We start from the raw sequence: 26,680 nt of genomic DNA on the forward strand, positions 1-26,680 counted from the left end.
AGAAGAGAAAATGCTGAGATCCAAGAAGCAGTCAGGAAGTGAGAGAGAATCATTAAAGTGTCAGGACAGTGAAGCGAAGGTAGGAGACAAACTGAGAGACTGGAGGCTGTCAATAGTATCGACATCTACAGAAAGGTCATAAAGTGTTAGGACCATGAAATGTTATTTATTTGGCCTTTAGGAACTCTCAGGTAACCTTTGACCAAGCAATTTTAGCAGCATAATGGATATGAAGGCTAAAGAACTACAAAGGGATGGCAGAGATGCAGAGACAGTAATAGTCAGACCATTGGCTTTTAGAGTTGGAGGGGTAGCAAAATTGGAGGCGGTTATTTTTTTGGAGAATTGAAGACACAAGCAAAGTAACAAGGGAGAGTGGAAAAATTGAAGATGAGAGGGATAATGTGTTACAAAGCCTGAAGGATGCAGATGAAATCAGGTTGATGGCATGGTATAAAATTGATTTTAGAACCCATAGGAAGAAGGGGAAGAAAAGTGAAAATAAAAGGCATTTTATGGCAGAAAGAATAGAAGTTAAGGAAGTTCTAGCCAGTGTCAAAGTTCACAATAAGATCAAAGGGGAGCTCTTCTTGAAAAGTGGTGTGTACGGGGCTAGCTATCCAGTTTGTAGGGTCCGGTACAAAACTGAAAATGTGTAACCCCTTGTTCAAAAAGCCGAAAAAAGTGTTGTTAAAACTTTACTAAAATATTGAATTTCCCACCTGTGCTTAGTACCCACTGGTCTACTGGATACCTTGGTACTGGTGAATGGTGGGCATCATTCAGATAAGACAGAGTAAACATGGGATGAAATCAGGGAGAACTGATTCCAAGAGCTAGTAAGGACTGCATGGCTAGGTGAATAGAGATAAAGGAAGTCTGAAGGAACTTGATGAATTGTGAAATGATGGTCTGGAGCCACAAAGAAAGCAGAGCGAAAGGTCAAGAGGAGTGGGGTGTAATGGTTAAGATTGTGGGTCAGCTTGGCTGGGCCATGATTCTCAGTGTTTTAAACCGTAGTTGTATAATGTTGTGATCACTTCCCTGTTGAGTTCTGATATGTGATCACCCCTATGATGGGATCTGCTCTGAGTAGCCAATCAGCTGGAAGGAAATTTCCTTGGGCTTGTGGCCTGTATCAAATATAAGGAGACATTCTGGTAAGGCTCAGGGACGTTTTGCTCACATTGGGTTCTGCAGCTGGCTTCTGTTCATCTGACCTCTGGCTCTCAGGAGTTGAGCTAGCTGCTTACCTGTAGTCTTGCCTGCTGATCTTGGGATTCTTTGATCTTCACAGCCTGTGAGCAAGAGTCCTGCTCTCTGACCTCCCAATCTTGGGTTCACCAGCCTCTTTGGCTATGTGAATCAGGAGAAACCTCTATCCTGACCCATGGACTTGGGATGTTCCAGCCTTTATAACCATGTGAGCTGTTCCCTTGATATAAATCTCTCTCACTATATATATATATATATATACATACATATATATATACATACACATATACGCTTTACTGGTTTTGCTTCTCTAGAGAACCCAGCCTAAGACATTGGGTACCAAGAGTGGTTCTAGAGAAACAAAATTGTAAGGATGAGTTTTCTAAATTGGTTCTCAAGTCTAGTTAGTCTTAAAGATGTTGATGACTCTGCTTCCAGTAGTAAAGATGGCATTGCTAATCCATGGCATGAAGTGGCTGAACAAATAACCAGAAAATATTGCCACCAATACATCAAATATTGGTGGAAGGCAAGGCTTTGGGTGAACACATGTGTGATACCTTTCTACAGTTTTGTCAGAATGAGAAGTATAAGAAAGCTGGTTGGTAGGTCCTACTTTTGCTAGGCAAACTGGTGAAAGAAAGAGATGTGCTCAGGGCTTCAGAGCCAAAGCTCAAGTGCCACATAAACAACCTCAAAGTTTTCACTTGTGCTTTGAAAGAAAGTCTTATTTCTTGTAGTAACAGAGCTGATATTCCAAAAACCACACCCAGAGCCTTAACGTAACAGTGGCTGAATTACAATACCAGCTCAATTGCCAACATCTAGAGGTGTCTGAAGTTAAAGTGAAGGCATCGATCAGGAAGAAATGGGATTCTGAAACTTGGGAAGGGAAATATGGGCAGATAATCAGGTAGCTGGAGACACTGAGCCCCTAAATTCCATTGAATCACTCCTGCCAACAGAACGAGGCTTCTCAGCCCCATCTGAAGAGATTACTCCATGTTTGTCTGCTAAACTGCCCTCCCCAGTAAAACCATTAGCCTCTCCACTCCCATTTAATGAGATTACCCCAGTTGTGTCTAAAGAGCCCTTGCCTGAGTCATTGCCTGGGGCATTGGCTGAAGCAGATGCTTTACAAGGCAATGCTGAATGCTCTCAAAACAGTTCCCCATTACCTATTTTGGCTTCTAGACTTCCAACTAGCTTAAGTCCCAGCAATTCCCAAAGGGTGAAGTCCAAAGTGTGACCCAGGAGGAGGTACCCTACACTCCGAAAGAACTGCTTGACTTTTCTAACATGTACAAACAGAAACCTGGGGAATATGTGTGGAAATGACTATTAAAGGATGTGGGATAATGGTGCAAGGAACATAAAGATGGATAAATCTAAGTTTATTGATATGGGCCCACTAAGCACAGATCCTTCATTCAATATTTCAGCTCAAGAAGTTAGGGAAGGATCTAACAGTTTATTTGGTTGGGTCGCTGAAGCATGCTTTACACAGTGGCCTGCATTAAATCATGTTGAAGTGCCAGACCTGCCTTCGTATACTGTAGACGAAGGTATCCAAAGGCTTAGAGAAATTGGCATGCCAGAGTGGATTTATCAGGTTAGACCCACAGACTTACACATGGAATGCCCAGAGGACACAACTTTTACCACAACTGTGAGGAACAAATTTGCGAAGGGAGCCCCAACATCCTTGAAGACTGCTATGATTGCTATTTTATGTAAGTCAGATTTTACAATAAGAATTGCCCTAAGTGAATTAAGACACCTAACTGCAATGGGACTGATTGGGCCCTGTGGTAGTGGGAACCAAGTGGCTGCACTCAATCAACAAAGACAAGGTGGGCATGGTTACAGAGATGGACAGCAGAGTCAAAGCAGTAATTAGAACAGCTTGACTCATATGGACTTATGAGTCATGGTGTCCCTAGAATCAAACAGATAGGAAATATACTAAATATTTACTTGATCTGTACAAGCAGTTGAATTTTAGGTCAAGTAAACAGCAGCCTAACTCAAATCACAAGAATAGAGAGTCACGATGCCTCAATCAATTCCCAGACTTGAGCAAGTTTAAAGACCCATAACCCCTTGAATGAGGGGAGGCCAGGTCCCCTGAGGAAGGACTCTAACACACTGCCAAAAATGTTTACTATTAGTCTTTCTCCCAGCCTTCCTGAAAGGGATCTACGGCCTTTTATGAGAGTGACTATTCATTGGGGAAAAGGAAATAATCAGGAAATAACTAGATAGTGGCTCTGAAATGACACTAATTCCAGGAGACCCAAAATGTCACATGTCCCACCAGTCAGAGTGGGGGCATATGGAGGTCAGGTTATTAATGGAGTTTTAGCTCATATCTGTCTCACAGTAGGTCCAGTGGGTCCCTGAACCCAACTATAGTGATTTTGCCCATTCCAGAATGCATAATTGGAATAGATATACTCGGCAACTGGCAGAACCACATGTTGGATCCCTGACAAATGGAGTAAGGGCTATCATACTAGGAAAAACCAAGTGGAAGCTGTTAGAACTGCCCCTTCCTAAGAAAATAGTAAACCAAAAGCTATATCACATTCCAAGAGTGATTGCAGAAATTACTACCACTACCAAGGACTTGAAGGATGCAGGAATAGTGATTCCTACCACATACCCATTCAACTCGCCTCCTTGGCCTGTGCAAAAACCAGATGATCCTGGAGAATGACAGTAGATTATTGAAAACAACCAGGTGGTGACTACAACTGCAGCTGCTGTTCCAGATGTAGTTTCATTGCTTGAGCAAATTAATAAAACTCCTGGTACCGTTATGCAATTATTGATCTGGCTAATGTCTTTTTCTTCACACCTGTTTTGAAGGACCATTGGAAGGAGTTTGCCTTCAGCTGGCAAGGCCAGCAATACACCTTCAGTTGCCTACCTCAGAGCTACATCAACTCTTCAGCCCTATATCATAATTTAGTCTGTAGGGAATTTGATTGCCTTTCCCTTCCACAAGAAGTAACACTGGTCCATTACATTGATGATGTTATGCTGATTGGACCTAGTAAGGAAGAAGTGTCAATGACTCTGGACTTATTGGTAAAACATTTGCATGCTAGAGGAAATTAATCCCCCAAAATTCAGGCACCTTCCACCTCAGTGAATTTTCTGGGAGTCCAGTGGTGTGGGACATGTTGAGATATTTCTTCTAAAGTGAAGGATAAGTTATTGCTTCTGTCTGCTCCCATAACTAAAAAGGAGGCAGAACGTCTAGTGAGCCTCTTTGGATTTTGGAGACAGCATATTTGGCATTTGGGTGTGCCACTCTGTCCTATTTATCAAGTGACTGGAAGAGCTGCTAGTTTTGAACGGCGCCCAGAACAAGAGAAGGCTCTGCAACAGGTTCAGGCTGCCATGCAAGCTGCCGTGCCACTTGAACCACATGATCCAGCTGATCCAACGGTACTTAGAGTGTCATTGGCAGAGATGCTGTTTGGAGTCTCTGACAGGCCCTACGGGTGAATCACAGTGCAGACCCTTAGAATTTTGGAGCAAAGCCCTGCCATCCTCTGCAGATAACTGACTACTCTCCTTTTAAGAAATAGCTCTTGGCTTGTTACTGGGCCTTAGTAGAGACTGAATGCTTAACCATGGGACACCAAGCCACCATGCAGCCTGAGCTCTCCACCATGAACTGGATGTTGTCTGACCCACAGAGTTATAAAGTTGGACGTGCACAACAGCACTCCATCACTGAATGGAAGTGGTGTATACCAGATGGGGCCCAAGCAGGGCCTGAAGGCACAAGTAAGTTGCATGAGGAAGTGGCTCAAATGTCCATGGTCTTCACTCTGTCACATTACCTTCTATCTCTGAAGTCTGTACCTGTGGCCTCATGGGGAGTTCCTTATGATCAGTAAAGAAGAGAAAACTCAGGCCTGGTTTATAGATATTCTGCAAAATATGCAGACACCACTTGAAAGTGAATAGTGGCAGCACTACAGCCCCTTTCTGGGACCTCTCTGAAGAACAGTGGTGAAGAAAAAGCCTCCCAATGGGCAGATCTTCAAGAAGTGCGCTCGACTGTTCTCTTTGCTTGAAAGGAGAAAAGGCCAGATGTGTGATTCTATGCTGATTCATGGGCTATGGCCAATGGTTTAGCTGAATGGTCAGGAATTGGAAGGAACATGATTGGAAAATTGGAGACAAGGATTTATGGGGAAAACACATGTGAATAGACCTTGCAGGATGGGATAGGATGACACATTCTGTGGAAACCAGTCACCCTCTTTCCCCAGCTACTCCTGTCATTGTTCAATGGGCTCATGAACAAAGTGGCCATGATGGTAGTAATGGAGGTTATGCATAGGCTCAGCAACATGAACTTCCACTCACCAAGGCCAACATGGCGACAGCCACTGCAGAGTGCCCAATCTGCCAACAGCAGAGCCATGGTAGTCACCATTATGGCACCATCCCTCAAGGTGATCAGCCAGCAACCTGATGGCAAGATGATTACATTGGACTGCTTCCATCATGGAAAGGGCAGCATTTTGATCTTATTGGAATAGACGTTTATTCTGGGTATGGATTTGCCTTCCTTGCACTCAATGCTTCTGCCAAAACTACCATCCATGGATTATCCACTGTCATGGTATCCCATACAGCATTGCCTCGGATCAAGGGACTTACTTCACAGCAAATGAAGTGAGGCAATGGGCCCATGTTCATGGAATCACTGGTCTTACCATGTTCTCCATCATCCTGAAGCAGCTGGGTTGATAGAACGATGGAATGGCCTTCTAAAGACACAATTACCATGTCCGCTAGGTGGCAGTACCTTCCAGGTTTGGGGGAGTGTTCTCCAGGAGGCTGTATATGCTCTAAACCAGCATCCAGTATTTGGTGGTGTTTCTCCCATAACCAAGATTCATGAGTCCAGGAATCAAGAGGTGGAAATATTACCTCTAGGGACCCACTCACAAAATTTTTGCTTCCTGTCCCCCTGACTTTATGCTCCACAAGTCTAGAGGTCTTAGTTCCAAAGGGAGAAATGCCCCCACCTGGAAACACATCACTAATTCCATTGAACAGGAACCTAAGAATGCCACCTGGCCACTTTGGGCTCCTTATGCCTCTGGATTAACAGGAAAAGAAAGGAGTTATCATACTGGCTAGTGTAATTGATCCTGATTATCAAGAGGAAATCAGATTGATATTACATAATGATGGTAAAGAAGAGTATGTCTGGAATGCAAGAGATCACTTAGGGCGTCTCTTAGTACTACCATACCCTGTGATTAAAGTCAATGGAAAACTATAGCAACCCAATTCTGACATGACTACTAATGGCCCAGATCCTTTCGGAATGAAGATTTGGGTTATCACACCAGGCAAAGAACCATGACCAGTTGAGTTGCTTGCTGAGGGCAAAGGGAATACAGAATGGGTGGTGGAAGAAGGGAGTGCTAAATACCAGTTACAGACACATGACCAATTGCAGAAACAAGGACTATAATTGTTATAAGTATTTCTGCTTTGTATGTGTGCATCAAATATTTTTTTTCTCCACTTATAAAGTATAAGATGTAAACAGGACTAGTGTGTTTTGGTTGCACGTGTGTTTTTTGTATCATGTTAGACCTAAGTATGACTTTATAAGTGTCTTTATTCAGAGATTGTGTATGGTTTAAGGAGAAGTGTATGGGTGCCGAGTTGACAAGGGGCGGACTATGATGGTTAAAATTGTGTGTCAACTTGTGTGGGCCATGATTCTTAGTGTTTTGGCAGTTTTATAATGTTGTCATCACTTCCCTGTTGAGATTTGATATGCGATCACCCCCAAGATGGGATCTGCTGTGAGTAGCCAATCAGTTGAAAGGAAGCTTCCTTGGGTGTGTGGTCTGCATTGAATATAAGCAAATATTCTGGTAAGGCTGGGGAGTTTTTGCTTGCACTAGATCCTACAGCTGGCCCCTGTTCCTCTGACCTCTGGTTCTTGGTCTTTGAGCTAGCAGCTTACCTGTGATCTTGCCTGCCAATCTTGGGATTCATCGATTCTCACAACCTGGGAGCAAGAGGCCTGCTTTTGACCTCTAGATCTTGGGTTTACCATCCTCTTCAGCTACGTGAATCAGGAGAAGGCTCTATCCTGACCCACGGACTCGGGACATTTCAGCCTCTACAATTCCGTGAGACATTTCTTTGATATAAATCTCTATATATTTATACACTTTACTAGGTTTGCTTCTCTAGAGAACCCAGTCTAAGACATGGGGTAATAAATAAATGCTAGTTTAGGAAGAGATTGGGAAATAGTCCAGATCTTATGATATTTAAAGGGTTCATTGCTGTGGTCTAGAGATAAAGTCCAGTCTTAGGCCACATGTCTGTTTTATATTTATGCTTAATTTTATTCATTTGCATTGTAATATATACCCTGTATTAAGTCATCAATAAATAGTTCCCTAGGAAATAAATTCTAGGTGGAAAAACAATCTTTTTAAGTAATTCTTAACAACAGAGAGGCAAAGATCCCTAAATTACATTCTCCACGGCACTGGGTTTTTGGGAGTTCCAGTATATTGGCCTGTCATTAATGAAAGAATTGAAAAAAAAGGAGTATTCTTCCAGTTGAGACTTTTAAATGTGATAAATACACCAATTTTTGTGAGCAGTAACTTCAGGGTTTTGAATTCAGCACATTTAAACTTAATTTATAAGTGCTACTGTTTCTGAGATAATTTTAAGCAATATAGCATCGGATTATATATGAGCTATTTTACAATAGAAGTCACATTTAACTACAGGTTAAGTGACTACATTAAAAGGGAATACAATTATTTTAATGGATTTCTAATTAAATGCTTAAATCCTGGGTCGTCTAGAAGTGCACTTTAAATTAAATTGATCTTTCATGGATTTTTGGTTGAAAGCTGTTGGCAAAAAAAAGAAAGAAAAGAAAGATTCAATTCTGTTTTTAGTGTGATACTTTATAATAGATAATATCTTACCTGTTTTGGTAAACAGTAGGCAAGGAAAAGTGCAGAGAAAGAATAGGAGAATATAATTAAATAATGAGTGAAAAACACAGAAAGATGTTTTACCAGAAAATAAATATACCTTGTAAACAAATAGGAAATGTTCACTCTTAAAAGAAGCAATGAAAAGGGAAATTAATACAAGGTAAAAATTTTGCTAAATAATAAATTAGCAAAATGTTGCATTGTTTTATTTATGAATTTTTTTTTTCCTAACTTTTTCTGTGATGGAAAAAATATAAATTGGCTTTTTTTTCCTTCCTCAATATTTTGTAATGTAATTATGTTACATAAATACAGACTAACAATGGAAAGGAGAAAGAGAAGAAGGAGTAGGAGGAGGGGGAAACATAAGAAGGATAAAAGTTAGCTCTCCACAATTGGAAGTGTTCGATCAGATTCTGAACAGACATTTGTTAAGAATTTTGAGGAAGGAACTCCTGCGATGTGTAGTTTGGACTAGTTTATCTTTTAATGTCCTTTCAAAACCTGCAATTGTATAAATCAGTGATTCCTTGCATATTAATAAAAAATCTTCCCAGAAAGAAAAAGACATTCATTTAGGGTTGGTGACACTAAAAATGACACCTAATTTACCTATCTTCTCAAAAATATGAATCAAACTCAAGCTTTTATAATATAAATAAAGATCAATTTCAAGTATGGTTTTATATTTACCTATTGTCACTGAGTCTTAAACCACATATGGTACATTAAATAAATAAATTAAATATTTATTTTCTTAACTATTTGGGAAATTTTTATGATAGATTGTCTTAAATTTTAAAGTTTAGATCAGTGTTTCTCAAAATGCAGTTGCTGAAATACAATATCAGAATCACTAATAAAAATTTTTACCTGTTCTGAGAAATATTTTTATTATCATAGCATTCTGGGTGACCCCAAAAATGTTACATAAAGCTATGTAGACAGCTATGTTACATAAATGTTTAAAGTAGACAGGAACGATGACTTAGAAATTTCCTCAAAAGGCTGATATTCCCATCATGCCAGGAATATGGAACAGAAAATAAATTTCTCTAAAGATGTTCTTTGAGCTATCTCGGGTGATGGCCTCGTTTTGAGACAGCCTCTAGATTCCTTTGGTTGTAATTGAGAGAAATCTATCTCACAACAGCTTAAGTTGTTGTTGTTTTATGGGGAGTTTTTTTTTTTTCTTTTTTTTAGAGTTCACTGAAGTATAAAACCAAACTAAACCCACCCAGTGTATGTAACTGAAAAATCCAGAAGTGATCAGATTTCAGGCAGAGTTGTAACCAACCCAAACAGTGTCTTCAGAGGACTCTCTTTTCATTTCTTGCTTTTTCCTTCCACTGTATTGACTTGATTCTCAGATGGACTATTCCTGTTTTGAAAAATACATCTGCTAGAAAATATAAGCTTTCGCTGACTTAATAACTTGTGGTTCCACAGAAAAGACAGTATTTTTTTTTTTCCAGTAGCTTGAGTAAAAGTCCTTGGTATAATTCCGCTTCATCTGGCTTGGCTCACATGCCCTTCCTTGATGTCATCACTGTAATTTGGAAGATGGAGTTCTCAGGTTACCTCAGCCAGGGTTCTGTGTCCACTCCATGGTTTGGTGGTGGTCATGTAGTACAGGAGTGGAAACAGCCCCTACTCTATCCCAGCTCAAAAGAGAAGAGTTCTGTGACCAGGAAAAAGAAAGAAGGAAAAAAGTTCTGTGCAGATAAAATCATTACTAGACTCTTTCAATGTCATAGTATCAACTTCTCTTTATTACAGTTTCCATCAAACTCCCATGCAAAGAATAAATTGTAAGGTTTCTGTCTGTTTAAAAAAAAAAAAAAAGAACCAGTTCACATTAACAAATTTGACTATTTTAGTTATGGTGTGGAGAGGAAGGTGATGAAAAGGAGACAGGGTCAATCAGGAAGAATGCAGGTGGTGCAACAGTTAAGTGCTTGGCTGCCAGCTGAATGGTTGGCGAACTCAACCAGCAGCTCCGCATGAGAAAGACCTGGCAATCTGCTTCTGTAATGATTACAGCCTAGAAAATCCTATGGGGCAGTTCTGCAATGTCACATGGGGTGGCTATGAGTCAAAATCATCTCGATGGCACCTAATAACAGGAAGCCAATGGGAATTACGGTAAGGAAGAGAGGTTGATTCCTGAAATCCCTTTCTGAGTCTTAATCCCCAGCTCCTGGTTCCTCATCTTTCTCCCTCATCCTCCCAGTGACCTAGAGCTCTACTAGATCATGTCAATCCTAATCCTAGCCTCTCTGCTATCCTACGAGTGCCTCAACTATTTACTTTCTCCCTCTCTCACTTCCATTAGAGATATTATGCTATCCCTGAGTCTCAAATATAAGGGGAGAAAGCTAATTAAAACAAGCCACCTTGCAATGAGAATGCTAGCTACACATTCACTTTAATCAATAGGAAAGAGATTTGGGCCTAGAGAATTTCTTTAAATTTGCCTATTCATCATAGAACCCCAGTGTGCATTCTGTCCTGTGTCCCAACATCCAGGAAAAGATGCACTTTTCAAGCAATGACCTCTAGAATACCCAGGGATCCTCAGATCCTCAGAGATAGGTATTCAAAAGCCTTCAGAAGGGTCTTTAAAGAATTTCTAGACCAACACGTTGTCTCAATCAGGCAGGTTGTCAGTCATACAACCATTTTTCATTACATACCTCCAATCACCCATCCCTATGTTGGTCCTCCCATTTCCTATGGCTCCTCTTCTCTCTCTCTAGATGTGTCTCCATTCACCATTCACTTAAACCAAAAAAACCAAACCTGTTGCCATTGTGTCGATTCCGACACAACACTTATTAAACACCATCTAAATGCTAGAGTCATGTTAGACCCAGAGGGAGAAGGAGAATTAGGATCAGTCACTGTTCAAAAGATTAAAATCTCTCAGGATCACCTATTCATCCTCCTAGAGTGTGAACTGTGAGTTTGGTTCAAAGTTTGTTTTTCTAACACAATGTCCAGGGCTAATATCTTACCCACGCTGAAAATAGCATCTTTAGCTGTCAGCCTACAGAGGGTTTGGCTCTTCCTTGAAAATTGGGAGAGGATCAATGTATTGATTAGCAATTAGTTAGTCAAAGCCATCAATTGATGTTTATAGTAAGCTCTGTATTCATGCTTTATTTTCATTCCCTGCTGCTCCCTCAGACAGAGACTCTGAAGACAATATTGCATCACAGTATGCCAGGACTTTGTCACACTGTAATCTTCAGGGATGATATTGGGTCATATTATGAATGAGGCAGCAATATAATAGATCTGTGAAAACATGACCTTGGCAGCCCTTTTTTTCAATAAGGAAGAAAGAATAGGTTATTCTGAGTTTGAAAAAATAATTAAAGAAATAGAGACCCCCAAACAGCTCACTTGCTATCTACATTTTGCACCGTAGCTAAAAACTTTGATTGTCAAATCTATAAGATTCTTTTCAATCCCACATTTATTTGATTTTCAGCAGAAATGATTATTGTTGTTTGCTCTCTTTTTAAAGGAATTTCCTCCTCAGGAACCAGGATTCTATACTACCCTGCTTCTCTGCCTTCTTAATCCTCTTTCTTGGTCTCCTTTTTAGAGCCCACTTCCTCTATCAACTCAACTATCCATTCCTCATTTATTCTTTTTTTTTTTTTCAATGTTTCAGCAAGTATTTATTGTATACCTACTATGTACCGGACACAGGATTAGGTGCTAGGAGCACAGTGGTAAGCAAAACAGATACCACATCTGTTCTTAGGGAACAAATAATGTAGTAAAAGTAGACGGTTCCCTGGGTTGAGTATTCACCTTCTTGCTGTTCTTCACTATCACCTGCATGAAGTCTTTTATATCCTCCCCTCTGAGCTATCACAAGGGGTCTGAATGTCATATCAGGTGCACATGGATCAGATTTACCTAGTATTATGCTTTACTAGTAATTTCAAGACTTCGAGCAGTCAACAGGCATAGGTGAAGCAGGGAGAAGATGGGAATGTCCTCTGTAGCTCCCTAGGTCCTTCTATCCTGCACTGACAGGCTTTCTTTAACCCAGAGCAATTGATGATGTGTCTAATAATATGCTTGCACGTGATCTCATGAAATGGGGAAGTTTAGAGTATGATGCTTCATTTAATATCCCATTGGAATATGATGTCCATTTAACATCCCATATGGATACCTTTTTTTTTTAATACCTTGCTTATGTGACATTTTCCAGAAAGCTATGCCCCATAAATTCATAGAATCTAAAGTTTATCCTTAACAATTTTAAACCAGGAACACCCTGTTAAAAGATTCTTTAGATGAGATACAGACACTCTTCTGAATATCATTAGTCTACACACCAGAAGGCAATTATCAGCATGTTTATGAGGAAATTAGATAGGAACATTTTCTTCCTTCATTCCTCCTTCCCTCCTCTCACCACCTCTTTTTCCTTCCATCACCTTCCCTTCATCTTCCCCCCTCCTACTTCTCTCGTCCTCTTTTCTCTCTCTCTCTCTGTCTTTCTCTTTCTTTCCTTCCCTGAAGTATTTGACCACTGATAGTCATCACGTTTCATTGGAAGAAAACGGGATCATTGGCCAACTTTTTAAATTTCTTTCTCCCTACTTCTTGTTACAATGGAAGATTTTAACCTTCCTTGGAGTCATACTGTGAATGTAATTTCTATTCTGTATAATACAAAAACTGTGTAGGTCTGATATTTTATTCTACTTGCAAACTAACAAGTTAACCCATTACTATTTCATTAATGCTGGCCTAAAACATGAAATTTCTGGGTCAAAGACAAAGGACTTTATTACTCATGGCAAAAGTAGTAGCCAGAGCTTCATTTGTTTGTGACAATTTCCCATGCCCCCTCCCCTAAATTCCGCATCAGTGTTAAAAGGGCCCATTATAAGTGACTGCATATACGGTGGATTGCATTACAGGAGGGAAACACTAAGCTTGGGGAATTCACCATTTTATAGTAAGTGGAAGCAAGTCTACTGTTTTTCTCAGGGGAAAAGTGAGTTCATCCCTCAAGGTTGCTCTCTACAAACACAACCTTAAAAAATTGTTTGGGTAGTTATCATTAGATGCTGTTGAGTCACTTTTGACTCATGGTGACCCCATGTGACCAAGGAGAACTGCCCCATAGGGTTTTCTAGGCTGTAATAAAGTCCCCAAATTCTTGGCATACCCTGATAGAATATGCAGGGATTCTCATGGTGGATCGTCTTTCCCAATGTACACCTTCTCTTGGAACACAATATTGAGCATTCCGCCTCTCTCTCTTACATCTTTAAACCGACCCTCTGTATTGGCTCCCTCTCATCAGTATTTAAACTTCTGCATGTCTCATCCACCTTAAAAACCTTCTCCCTCTGCCACATTTTCCTGCCCAGTTACAACCCCATCTCCTTAAATGCTAAACAGTATAAGACATGTCTTAATTCCATGTTTCTCTGTCTGCATCTCCCACTTCTTCAACCCAATCCACTGAAATTTGGGATTAATCCTTGCTTTTTTTTTTTTTTACTTCACTGAAGCAGCTTTCCATTCTCAGCTTCCGCATCTGTAAATAGGGGTAGTAACAGTAGCTACTCCATAGGGCTGTTTTGAATATTAAATATGTTAATAGATATAAAGAATTTAGAATAATTTATGGTATATAGTAAGTGTTCAATAAGTGTTAGGTGGGATTGTTGTTGCTCTTAGCATCCCTCTCCTCATTAACGTCATCAGTGAGATCCTTGTTGCTAAATCCTATGGGCACTTAGAAGTTCCTACTTCACTTCTCTTTGTTAACTACTTTTGCTTTATTGAAACTTCCTCCCCGCTCAGTTTCCATAATGCTGTACTCTCTTGGTCTCTTTTCTTTGCATGCTCCTTCTTGTTCACCTTTGTGTATTTGTACCTCAGCCTGCCTTATAAATATTGGTATTCCTCAGGGTTCTCTATTAGGTTCTTTTCTCTTCTCACTCCACATGCCTTCTTTTGGTAATATCACCCACTCTTGGGCTTGACTTATTACAGTAAAACCTGCAAAAGCTGGAAACTGTAAAGTGGAGACCTGTCAAGAGAAGAAAAACTCAAGTATTTTCCACTAAATAGAAAGCAATAGAAAAGTGGTAACTGCACACTGTCAAAAGTGGAGAACTTGTGAGACCTGGAACAACAAACAATCCCATTGAGTTCCAGCTCTCACAGGTTTCACTGTATTTATATATAGATGGCTCGATACTCTGCACTTCATTAATTTGATTATTTAACACATATTTATAGAACATCTTCTATCTGCCAGAGATTACTGTTGTGAGCACACACACCCACAGGATTCCTGCTACCGTGGAACTTAGTCATTAATGGGGTAAACAGCAAACAAATAACCACACATATGGATCTATACTTATGGACTAGTAAATTGCTCCAAAGGAAGAGAAAACCCAAACCAAACCCATTTCCATCGAGCTGATTCTTCCTCACAGCAACCCTATAGAACAGAGTAGAACTGCCGAATAGGGTTTCCAAGGAGTAGCTGGCTGGTATATTCAAACTGCTGACCTTTTAGTTAGCAACTGTAGCTCTTAACCACTGCCCCCCACCCCAGGGCTCCAAAGGAAGAGAAGGTAGTTCTAAAAAAGTATAACACATAAGTCTGACCTAGACTGAAAGATAAAGATAGCACTATCTATGGTAGTGGTGCTTGGGTGCATACCTACAAGATACATAGGTGCTCAATCAGGTAAAGGGGAGGATAAAAGGGAGTACAGAATCTTCAAGGAACTTAAATAAGGTTAGTGTCACTAAAGCATAATTTAAGGGGCAAAGAATCACAAGATAGGATTGCAGAAGGAGGCAGGAACCAGACCTTGTAGGGACCTGCAGACCATGTTGATATTCAGTCTTATCCAAAGAGTAATGACAAGTTATTGAAAGATATAAAACAATGGCAGGAGTGAGTGAGTGGGTGACTTGATCAATTTTTGTTTTTACATTATCACTGTGGTGAAACATGGAGAAGAGATTAAAGGACCCAATGGTGGAAGTGGAGGGAATAGTTAGTAGGTTATTGAAAGCGACCATGCCTTTTAGATTGGAGTGATATCAGTGGAGGTAAGAAGTAGACAGATTTAAGATGTACTGGGAGATAAATATGACAGTGAAAGTTGATATTGCGTTGGACATGAGGAGAGAGATGAAAGTGTCAAGGATGATTCCTAAATTTCAGGCTTGTTTTGGTTTTATACTTATATAGAAGGTGGCTGGAAAATCAGCCAATATTCTTCTCCTGATCTTAGACCACTTGCCCAACTGCCTAGTAGATATCTCTAATTTCTCATCTTACTTGTCCATTTAGGTCTAATATTTATCATTTATGTCCAACACTAAGCTAGACTTCTAATATCCAGTGTTTTTCTCCTCTTGTGCCCTTTTGGTGAATGCCACCATGATCTGTATAGTTGCCTAAGGCAGTTGACATTGACTATTACTTCTCCATCACATCCAGTTAATACTCAGGTCATACTGATTTTCTCTCCTTAATATCTTTTATATCTGCCCACATCTATTTTGCTGCTACTAGCTTCGGTCAGGTCCTCATCATCTTTAACCATTTTGGCAATAGTCATTAATTGGCCTCTCGGCCTTTGGTTTCCCAGCCCTCTAATCTGTTCTCCACCCTGCTGGTATCATTGCTTATTAAGTAAACCATACTCCTAAGTAAGGTGCAAAAGAACCTCTATCATCAGGCCTCAGCCTCATCTCTAGCATAATCTTTTTTTACTTTAACCCTTATTCTACACAGACCAAGCTAATAGCATTTTCTATGAAAGCATTTATTCTCCTCATACCCTTAACAGAAAATAATAAGTCTTTTGAGCTTTGTTCCTTCCGAATACTGTCATTCTCTTCAAAATCCCATCATCAGAGTCCAATGTGTTGCCTCTTTCCTGAACTAAGGGTTTTTTTGTTTTGTTTTTGCTGAGAAGCCCACTGTCTTAGTTATCTAGTGTACTATAACAGAAATACCAGAAATGGGTAGCTTTAACAAACAGAAATTTATCTTCTCACAGGTTAGAAGATTGGAAGTCCAAATTCAGGGCACCGGCTCTAGGGGAAGGTTTTCTCTTTCTATTGGCTCTGGAAGTCTTTATCTCTTTTGAGCTTCTGCCCCTGGGTAACCTTCATGTGGCATGACATCTATCTTCCCTCATCTCTGCTTCCATAATCTGCTCCTTTTATATCTCAAAAGATATTAACTCAAAACACACTGTACACTAATCCTGCCTCATTAACATAACAAAGAAAACCCATTCCCAAATGGAATTGTAACCACAGGTATAGGGGTTAGGATTTACAACACATATTTTGGGGGGACACAATTCAATCCATAACATTCCACCCTTTGGCCCCCCAAAATTTATGTTCTTCACACAGGCAAAACACATGCACACCATCACATCATTCCAAAAGTCTTAAATCAATTCCATGTTCAAAATCCCATTTTCTGAATCTTCTAAAAAAAAAAAAATTTTTTTTTTTTTTTTTCCTAAATCAATTATGGGTTGAGACTTTAGGTGTATTCCATTCTGGGTGAAAATCCCTCTTCACCTGTGAACCTGTGAAATCTAGAACACGCTTTCACAGTAAAATGGTGGCACCTGGACAAGGTCGACATTTCCATTACCTATAGGAGAAATTGGAGCAAGTCCAGCACCCAGGAGAAGAAATTACATTTGCTTTCAAGATTTGAAAGTAATCTACTGTTCTCTGAGACCATCTGGGCGACGGCCTCAGCCTCCAGGCTCTGGGTATTGACCACACTCTCTAGATTCTGGGTGGAACCCCCTCCACTCTGGGCTTCAGCCCCGCCTTCCAGGCCCAGTGGGACAGCAACTCTGCTCCTAGATCTTGGGCAGCCCTGTTTATCCTGGTCCATCTGAGGGGTGATTCCAGTCTGTCAGCCCCAGCAGGCCCTGTTCTTCTGCCCCTTTTAATAGATGAAAACATTTTGTTGATTAGAGGACAATAATGCTTTTTGAAAAGAAGATGCTGTGTTTGAGCTGTACTTTGTGCCATGAGCAATAGAAGCATTCAACTCAAAATGCTTCAGCAATATAGGTGAGTTATTGGATCAATTAATTGAGAAGTCCAGAGGTATAGTTTTTCAATCAGGGCTCCAACTCCATTTCTCAGTGAGTCCTTCAGTTCTGTCCTGTTTGTTGGCTTTATCTTTAGTGTAGTTTCATTCCAGGGAGCAAAATAGCTGTAGCAGAGGTAAGCCTCACAACCTCACATTATAATTTCCAGAACAAGAGAGCATCTGTGTTTCAGATTTCCCAGCCCCTATGGTTTATGGTGAGCTTCATGCTGATTAGATCACATCTGAACTAATTTATTAATTCAGCAGTAAGCCATACTCTAAAGCAGAGATTATCTGAGACAATCACTGTGGCAAATGGAGGTGAAATTATATCAAGTAGGGTCCACCCCGGAGTTGGGGGAAGGGCAGTGTTCATCAATCCCACATAAACTACAAGGCTTCTCTAAAATGAAAGGGACAAAATTCTCTGAAGTAACACTTGGGGGTTACTTAGTATGAGAAAAAGAGAAATGGATGAATCCCAAGCAGGCAGTCAGTGAATATTCACTACAAACACAGTTCAAATTCATTTATTAACAAAGTTAGATAATATTTTGTACCCTAGATTTTCAAATCTACTTCTGAATCATCAAAAACGAATGTCAGTAATTTACTGCCGATGATAAAGATAGGGTAAGTGAAGCCAAAGAGCCCAATTCGGAGGCCCCTCCCCCTTAGATGAGTACGGGTAGGTATGCAGACTGAAGGCTGTGAATCATCATCAAACCATTCATTCATTCATAGAACCTTTATGGAGTGTCTATTCTATGCCAAAGGTGCCTGGGGGACACAAATAATTCGTGCTTGTCTACTAAATTAAAGGTTGGTGGTTCAAACTCACCCAGCAGTGCCCTGGAAGAAAGATCTGCTTCCATAAAGATTAAAAAACCAAGTAAACCCTATGGAGCAGTTCTGCTCTGTAACACATGGGGTCGCCATGAGCTGGAATCGACTTGACAGCAACGAGTTTGGTTTTGGTTTTACTCTATGGCAGAAAATATTTAATTTAACAGGATCTTTGCCTTTTTTTTTTTTTTTTTTTTGCCCTTTAGGAGCTCGCAGGCTCTCAGGCATATCAGAATTACAAGCAAAAGGCTGGCAGTTTAGATACACAGAGTAACTACCACTATAGCAAAACAGAGTGAAAATATATCATCAAAGGAAAAATCTAGTAGGATCTTCGCCACACTCTTCAAAACCTCCTCCAAACCTAACACTGCAATCTCCAAACTAAAGCACCCCAGGAACACTTATTTTCAGACAAAGAGGTTTCTGAGAACAGTACATTAAAACGCAAGAAGAAGAATTTGCCTTACTCTGGTTCGCAGGTACATGGTCACACAATCTAAGAAAAAATAATATAAATAACGTTTGTTGTTTGGAAACAAAAGTGGACTATTGTTGTCTCAGGGAGCTTTTATGTACAAAATGTATTTGATAATAACGTAGATTCTTTTAAGCTATTATATTTTGTGATCATCTGGGGAAATAGTCTTGGGGATAAACACAGCAGAAATATTTAAAGAAAGGACATTAGGAGGAAAAATAGCAGACCTACTTGATTCTGTTTGATATTCTTTTATAGTGTGAAAAATCATAAATTCCTTGGTTCATATCACAGCGATAATGTTGAAAAAATCTAATCACTTTATCATTATTCCCACCAGGGTCCTGTGGCTCCAATTCTAAGGTCAGGGCTTTTTGTAAGCATCTAACATAAAGATATAACTGAGAGAATTTTTGGAGAAATAGTTTCTTCACACAAAGTATACTTGAAAATAACACTTTAATGTAATATTGACATTTCTGGTTTTTAACTCTGTTGGGCCGAATCTTGATAGAAAAGAGAATTACTTGTGACAGCTTCAGCATGAGTGCCTAATATCATGGAAGTTTAACTGAGTTTCATCCTATATCAGACATATTACATTAGAAAAGAAGTAAAGTTTCTTTCATGTTTTACAGAAGCAAGCCATTTCTCATGACAGATCATTCTAAAATTGCCTTAAAATTATTTATTAACTATTATTTTGAGGGTAGTGGTGGTTCAGCCGTAGAATTCTCACCCTCCATGCAGGAGACCCGGATTCCCTTCCCCACCAATGCACCTCAGTGCATCCATCACTCGACTGTCAGCGGAGGCTTCGGTGTTGCTACAATGCTGAACGGGCTTCAGCCGAGCTTCTAGACTAAGATGGACTAGGAGGAAAGGCCTGGAGATCTAGTTCCAAATATCAGCCAGTGAAAACCCTATAGATCACAATAGGCCAATCCACAATAGATCATGAGGATGGCACAGGACTGGATAACGTTTCATTCTATTGTGCGTGGGGTCGCCATGAGTTGAGGGTGATTCAAAGGCAGCTAACAACAGCAACAACAACAACTATTATTTTGGAGTGAATATTACCAGAAATATTGGTGGTTTATTTTTTTAAATTTTTTTAATAAAGTTTAAAATATTTCATAAATTTATTCTAAGTTGTTCATTATTTATGAATTTAAAAAATATTTTGGGCAGAATATTGATTTAGCCTCTGTACTGAATTGGTCTAATTTGATCAAACAATTGGGAAGCTCAGTTAAATCTTGCCACTTATGCTCCATGTGGCATTTATGGTTGAACAGAGAACTATCTCACTTCTGCTACTCAGAATGTGATCCACAGGACCAAAGCATCAGGATTACCTTGGAGCCAGTTAGAAATGTGGAGTCTTGGCCCCTAGCTGTGCTGAATCAGCATCTACACTTTAACAAGATCCCAGGTAATTAAGGAAACCCTGGTGGCATAGTAGTTAAGTGCTAGGGCGGCTAACCAAAGGGTCAGTAGTTTGAATCCGCCAGGCACTCCTTGGAAATTCTAAGGGGCAGTTTTACTCTGTCCTATAGGGTCTCTATGAGTCGGAATCGACTCAACTGCACTGGGTTTGGTTTGGTTCTTGGTAATTAAAGCACCAACTACCCTGGTGATTCTCAACCCTGAGTATACATTAGAATCACTTAGAGTGCTTGTAAAATGTTATGATTCCAAAGCCTCACCCCAGACCAATTAAATCAATCTCTAAAGGTGGGGCCCTGGCATGGACATTTTTAAATGGTCAGCAAGTGATGCTAACATGATGCCAGGTTTGAGAAATATCGGTTACACAATGCCCAATCAGTAAATTCAGTTTATTTTGAGAGAACAAAAGAGAAAAAAGAAGTCAAACTAATTACCTAGTATTTGTACCACTCCATAAATGATTGATTTTTTTTTAACTTTTAATAAGTTTGCTTTGCTACTGTGTGAACACAGTCTATTATGTCCCAACCTGCCCAGAAGTGTACTGTGTTGTAAATCAAGAGAAGGAAGGCTTTACTGTCTAAATTCATTAAAAGGAGATTTTAGGTTTGTGTTTCAACTTAGCTTCCTTTTGCCAACCTTATTCTCCAGCCTGACAGATATAAATGCCAAATCCCAGATACCAGGCACATTCAAATCACTGCCCTTTTGGATTACCAAGACTCTTCTCCACACATACAACTCTCAATTGTAAACTCAAACATTTCCTTATTACCTTTGCCTAAATGGCTTTTCCATCCCCTGAATTCTCATCTTGTTTATTGTTCTACTATGTATTCTCCCTTTATAAGCTTACATTGTTAGCTCCACTATTTAGTGGAATAAAAATTCCTGTTGCTAAATTTCCACATCTCATCTTAGGCAAGGTGACTGACTACCACATCTTTCTACTTTGGAGATGCTGGTGGGTTCAAACAGCCAATCTTTTTGTTAGCAGCTGAGCACTTTAGCTACTGTGCCACCAAGCTCCCCCATAAAGATTACAACCTTGGAAATCCTATAGGGAAGTTCTACTCTCTCCCAATGGGTTACCATGAGTCAGATTTGACCCAATGGCCGTGAGGTCTCAAGGTTGAGTAACCTACACCAGAATCTTATGCATGAATAGGAAAGAAAAAAAACAGATCAGAGCTTTTATTTATGTGGAAACTGTAGTGGCATAGTGGTTAAATGCTATGGCTGCTAACCAAAAGGCTGGCAGTTCAAATCTACCAGGCACTCCTTGGAAACCCTATGGGGCAGTTGTACTCTGTCCTATCGGGTCGCTATGAGTCGGGTTTGGTTTTGTCTTTTTATTTACGTAGGGCGGTTAAATTAAAGAAAGAACACCGACTTTGGGATTTTCTAAAGTATTTGTTGAAAGCCTATAATGGCCTGCCAGTGCATCAGATAATTTTACATAACGACCTCCTATTTATTTTTTACAATATTGTGAGTTAGAGATTACTCTCTGTATTTTGTTGATGTGATATATTGTTTTAAACAGTAATATCACTACTTATTTCAATATACAAAAACACTTCTTTATGTATTACCCCCACTTAACCCATATATTTGTTATTGTTTGGTGCCATCGAGTTGGTTCCAGCTCATGGTAACCCTATGTACAACAAACTAAACACTGTCCATACTGCACCATCCTCACAACCATTGCTATGTTCGAGCCCATCATTGCAAACATCTTGTTGAGAGTCTTCCTATTTTTCCCTGACCCTCTACTTTACCAAACATGATGTCCTTTTCCAGGGACTGGTCCCTTGTGATAAAATATAAAAAAGAACATAAGATGAAGCCTCACTATTCTTGCTTCTAAGGGGCATCCCAGCTATACTTCTTCCAAGACACATTTGTTCATTCTTCTGGCAGTTCATGTATATTCAGTATTCTTCACCAACACCATAATTCAAAGGGGTCAATTCTTCTTCAGTCTTCCTTATTCATTGTTCTGGTTCCATATGCATATGAGGTGACTGAAAACACCATGGCTTGGTTCATGTGCACCTTAGTCCTAAAAGTGACATCTTTGCATTTCAACACGTTAAAGAGGTCTTTTGCAGAAGATCTGCCCATGCAATATATCGTTTGATTACTTGACTGCTGTTCCCATGGACGTTGATTGTGGATCCAAGTGAAATAAGAATCCTTGAAAATTTCAATCTTTTCTCAGTTTATCATGATGTTGCTTATTGGTCCAGTTGTGAAGATTTTTGTTTTCTCTATGTTGAGGTATAATCCACACTGAAGGCTATGTCTTTGATCTTCACCAATAAGTGCTTCAAGTCCACTTTCAACAAGCAAAGTTGTGTCATCTGCATATGACAGGTTGTTAATGAGTCTTCCTCCAATCCTAATGCTAAATCCTTCTTCGTATAGTCCAGTTTCTCAGATTATTTGCTCAGCATACAGATAGATTAAGTGGATAAAACCCTGACACACACCTTTTCTGATTTTAAAGCATGCAGTATCCCCTTTTTCTGTTCGAACGACTTCTTCTCGGTCTATGTACAGGTTCTACATGAGCACAGTTAAGTGTTCTGGAATTTCCATTCTTGGCAATGTTATCTGTAATTTGTTATGATCCACACAGTCGAATGCATTTGCTTAGTTAATAAAACCCCGGTAGGCATTTTTTTGGTATTCTCTGCTTTCAGCCAGGACCTTCTGACATCAGCAATGATTCCCGTCTTTCCACATCCTCTTCTGTATACAGCTTGAATTTCTGGCAGTTCCATGTCCATGTACTGCTGCAACTGGTTTTTAATTATCTTCAGCAAAATTTTGCTTGTGTGCGATATCAATGCCTTCTTCATTCAATGATTTCTGCCTTCCTTTGGATCACCTTTCTTTGGAATGGGCACAGGTATGGATCTCTTCCAGTTGATTGGCCAGGTAGCTGTCTTCCAAATTTCTTAGCGTTAGACAAGTGAGCATTTCCAGCACTGCATCCATCCGTCAATTCCAGGAGCCTTGTTTTTTGCCAATGCCTTTGGTGCAGCTTGCGCTTCTTCCTTCAGTACCATCAGTTCTTGAACATATGCTACCTCCTGAAATGCTTGAACATTGGCTTTTTTTTTTTTTTTTTTTTTTGGGTATGGTGACTCTGTGTATTCTTTCCATCTTCTTTTGATGCTCCCTGCATCGTTCAATTTTTTGCCCATAGGATCCTTCAATATTGCAACTCAAGGCTTGAAATTTTTCTTTTGTTCTTTCAGCTTGAAAAGTGCTGAGTGAGTGCTTCCCTTTTGGTTTTCTAACTCCATGTTTTTACACATTATTTCTTCCATTCACTGTAGCTATTCTACTTCCAAGAGGAAGTTTCAGAGTCTCTTTAGACATAAATTTTGGTCTTTTCTAGTCCTTATCATATCCCCATTAAGTATATGTTACAGTTGTTATTATCTCCATTTTTAAAAATAATTTTTTTTGGTTTTTGTTCTTGAAAATATACTCAACAGAATATACACCAATACAACAATTTCTACATACACAATTCAGTAATGAGGAAACTGATTCACAGAGGCAAAATGATTGGCTAATAAGTTTCAACACTGAGACATTTTTATCAAAACTTTCTAACTGAAAGTACAGAGGAAGTTTTGTTTCCTTTTGCTTGTTTGTGTGTGTGTTTGTTTCTAATATATTATTGTATGTTAAATATAATTTTGACACAGATTAAGAATATGAACACAATAAAACATGCTGAAAGAAGGCTCACTTTCAAAATTGGACTTTACCCTTATCTTTGGAATGAATCCAGTGATTTTTTTTTTTCAAGTTACCTTTGTTTCTTTTGCCGGGAAATTACTGAAGCTTGGTGATTGGGATGGAGGAATCTGGTCATATTATGTTTCTTTATTATTATTTTTTATATAAAAGTAATACCTAGATGACTTTTCCTTATAAAAAAATAAAACAGTATAGATACGGACAACACCTCCACATACCCTGTATTCTACCCAATCCATATACCTTTCTTCCCATCTCAGAAGAAAGACATCTAGACTGGTTATATGCCATCTCAGAGTTAATCATGTTTATCAGTGTGTCGTCAAGATATTTTTCAATGTGTTTAAATACATGTCTCTGGTATATTATAATAATTCTTTATGATGGCAAAGTCATTTATCATCTAAAACACGTTACTCTCGGGGAGTAAGAGCTTTATTTGTATGTCTAAAAAACAGACGTGGAAAGGATAGGTAATTCAGGCGTTGACAGAAATAAAATCCAAAATTATGTCTCCTTCCCAAGGCATAATAAGCTAAAGACAGAAAGTTAAAAAAATTCAGCCATTAAATATTAAAATCATGCATAAAGTACAAGTAACAAGTGGAGAAATTTGGTTGGACATTCATTTATAAGAAAAAGACCTAGAGATTTGGTTATCATAGCCTCAATATTTAATAATAATAAAAAAATTCTGCTTTGAAAAGTGAGTCGTTCTTATCTCTAAAATATTTCTTTAAAATATCAGAAATTACTCCAGGGTATCTAATTTTAGAAGGAAAATACTAAACTGTGTAAAATATAGTGAAATAATGTTATCATTGTTGTTAGGCGCAGTCAAATACGTTCTAACTCATAGCAACCGTACACACAACTGAACAAAACACTGCCCAGTCCTGTGCCATCCCCATAATTGTCGCTATTCTTCAGCCAATTGTTGCAGCCACTGTGTCAATCTATCTCATTGAGGGTCTTCCTCTTTTTTTGCTGACCCACTACTTTATAAAGCTTGATGTCCGTCTCCAGGGATTGATCCCTCCCGTTAATACGTCCAAAGCATGTTAGACATAGTCTCAGCATCCTTGCTTCAAAGGAGCATCCTGGCTGCACTTCTTCCAAGACAGATTTGTTTGTTCAGAAATGATTGAATATCAACCACTTCTTTCTAGTATAGTGACTCTGTGTATTCCTTCCATCTGTTTTTTTTAATCCTTCCTACATTGTATAATATTTTCCCTGAGGAATCCTTCAGTGTTGCAACTTGAAGCTTCAATTTTTTCTTCAGTTCTTTCAGCTTGAGAAATGTCTAGCGTGTTCTTCCCTTTTGGTTTTCTTACTCCAGGTCTTTGCACATTTCATTATAATAGTTTACTTTGTCTTCTTGAGCCACCTTTTGAAATCTTCTCTTCAGCTCTTTTACTTCATCTTTTCTTCCTTTTGCTTTATCTACTCTAGGTTCAAGGTCAACTTTCAGAGTCTCTTCTGACATCCATTTTGGTCTTTTCTTTCTTTCTTGTCATTTTAATGACCTCTTGCTTTCTTCATATATGATGTCCTTGGTGTCATTCCACAACTCATCTAGTCTTTGATCGTTAATGTTCAATGTGTCAAATCTGTTCTTGAGATGGTCTCTAAATTCAGGTGGGATATAGTCAAGGTCATACTTTGGCTCTTGTGGACTTGTTCTAATTTTCTTCAGCTTCAGTTTGAAGTTGCACGTGAGTAATTGATGATCTGTTCCACAGTCGGCCCCTGGCCTTGTTCTGACTGGTGATATTGAGCTTTACATTGCCTCCTTCCACAAATGTAGCCGATTTGATACCTGTGTGCTCCATCTGGCAAGGTCCACATGTACAGTGGTGGTTTGTGTTGGTAAAAAAAAAAAAAGGTATTTTCAATGAAGAAGTCATTGGTCTTGCAAAATTCTGTCATGCAATATCTGGCATCATTTCTATCACCAAGGCCATATTTTCCAACCACCAATCCTTCCTCTTTGTTTCCAACTTTTGCATTTCAATTGCTGGTAATTATCAATGCATCTTGATGGAATGTTTGATCAATTTCAGACTACCAAGCCAAAAACCAAACCCATTGCCATCGAGTCAATTCCAACTCATAGCAAGCCTATAGCAGAAGTTGATAAAAGTCTTCAATTTCTTCATCTTTGGCCTTAGGAGTTGGTGCATAAATTTTAATAATAGTTGTATTAACTGGTCTTCCTGTAGGCATATGAATATTACCCTATCCCTGACAGTGTTATACTTCAGGATAGATCTGGAAATGTTCTTTTTTGTTGATGAACGTGATACCATTCCTCTTCAATTTGTCATTCTTTCCATAGTAGACTATATGATTGTCCGATTCAAAATGGCCAATGCCAGTCCATTTTAGCTCATTAATGCCTAAAATATTGATGTTTACACATTTCATTTCATTTTTCATGACTTCCAATTTTCCTACAATCATTCTTTGTACATTCCACATTCCCATTATTAATGGATGTTTGTAGCTGTCTCGTCTCATTTTGAGTTGTGTCACCTCAGCAAATGAGTCTCAGAAGCTTGACTGCATCCACGTCACTAAGGTCAACTTTACTTTGAGGAGGCAGCTCTGCCCCAGTCATATTTTGAGTGCCTTCCAGCCTGAGGGGCTCATCTTCCAGCACTATGTCAGACAATGTTCCACTGTTATTCATAAGGTTTTCAGTGGCCAGTTTCTTCAGAAGTAGAC

General features: G+C 39.3%; 1 protein-coding gene across 1 annotated transcript in view; it reads left to right on the forward strand.

Annotated features, from left to right (window-relative positions):
- The first annotated feature begins 2,563 nt into the window (after positions 1 to 2,563).
- The window catches only part of LOC104846456 (EGF-like and EMI domain-containing protein 1), a 105,517-nt gene continuing 81,400 nt past the window's right edge, over positions 2,564 to 26,680 (forward strand). The window contains 3 exon segments of the mRNA XM_064275377.1: positions 2,564 to 3,068; positions 4,553 to 4,671; positions 25,696 to 25,822. Coding sequence (XP_064131447.1) covers positions 2,564 to 3,068; positions 4,553 to 4,671; positions 25,696 to 25,822 — 751 coding nt within the window.

The sequence above is a fragment of the Loxodonta africana genome, chromosome 23 (genome assembly GCF_030014295.1).
Source record: "Loxodonta africana isolate mLoxAfr1 chromosome 23, mLoxAfr1.hap2, whole genome shotgun sequence".
Lineage (NCBI taxonomy): Eukaryota > Metazoa > Chordata > Mammalia > Proboscidea > Elephantidae > Loxodonta > Loxodonta africana.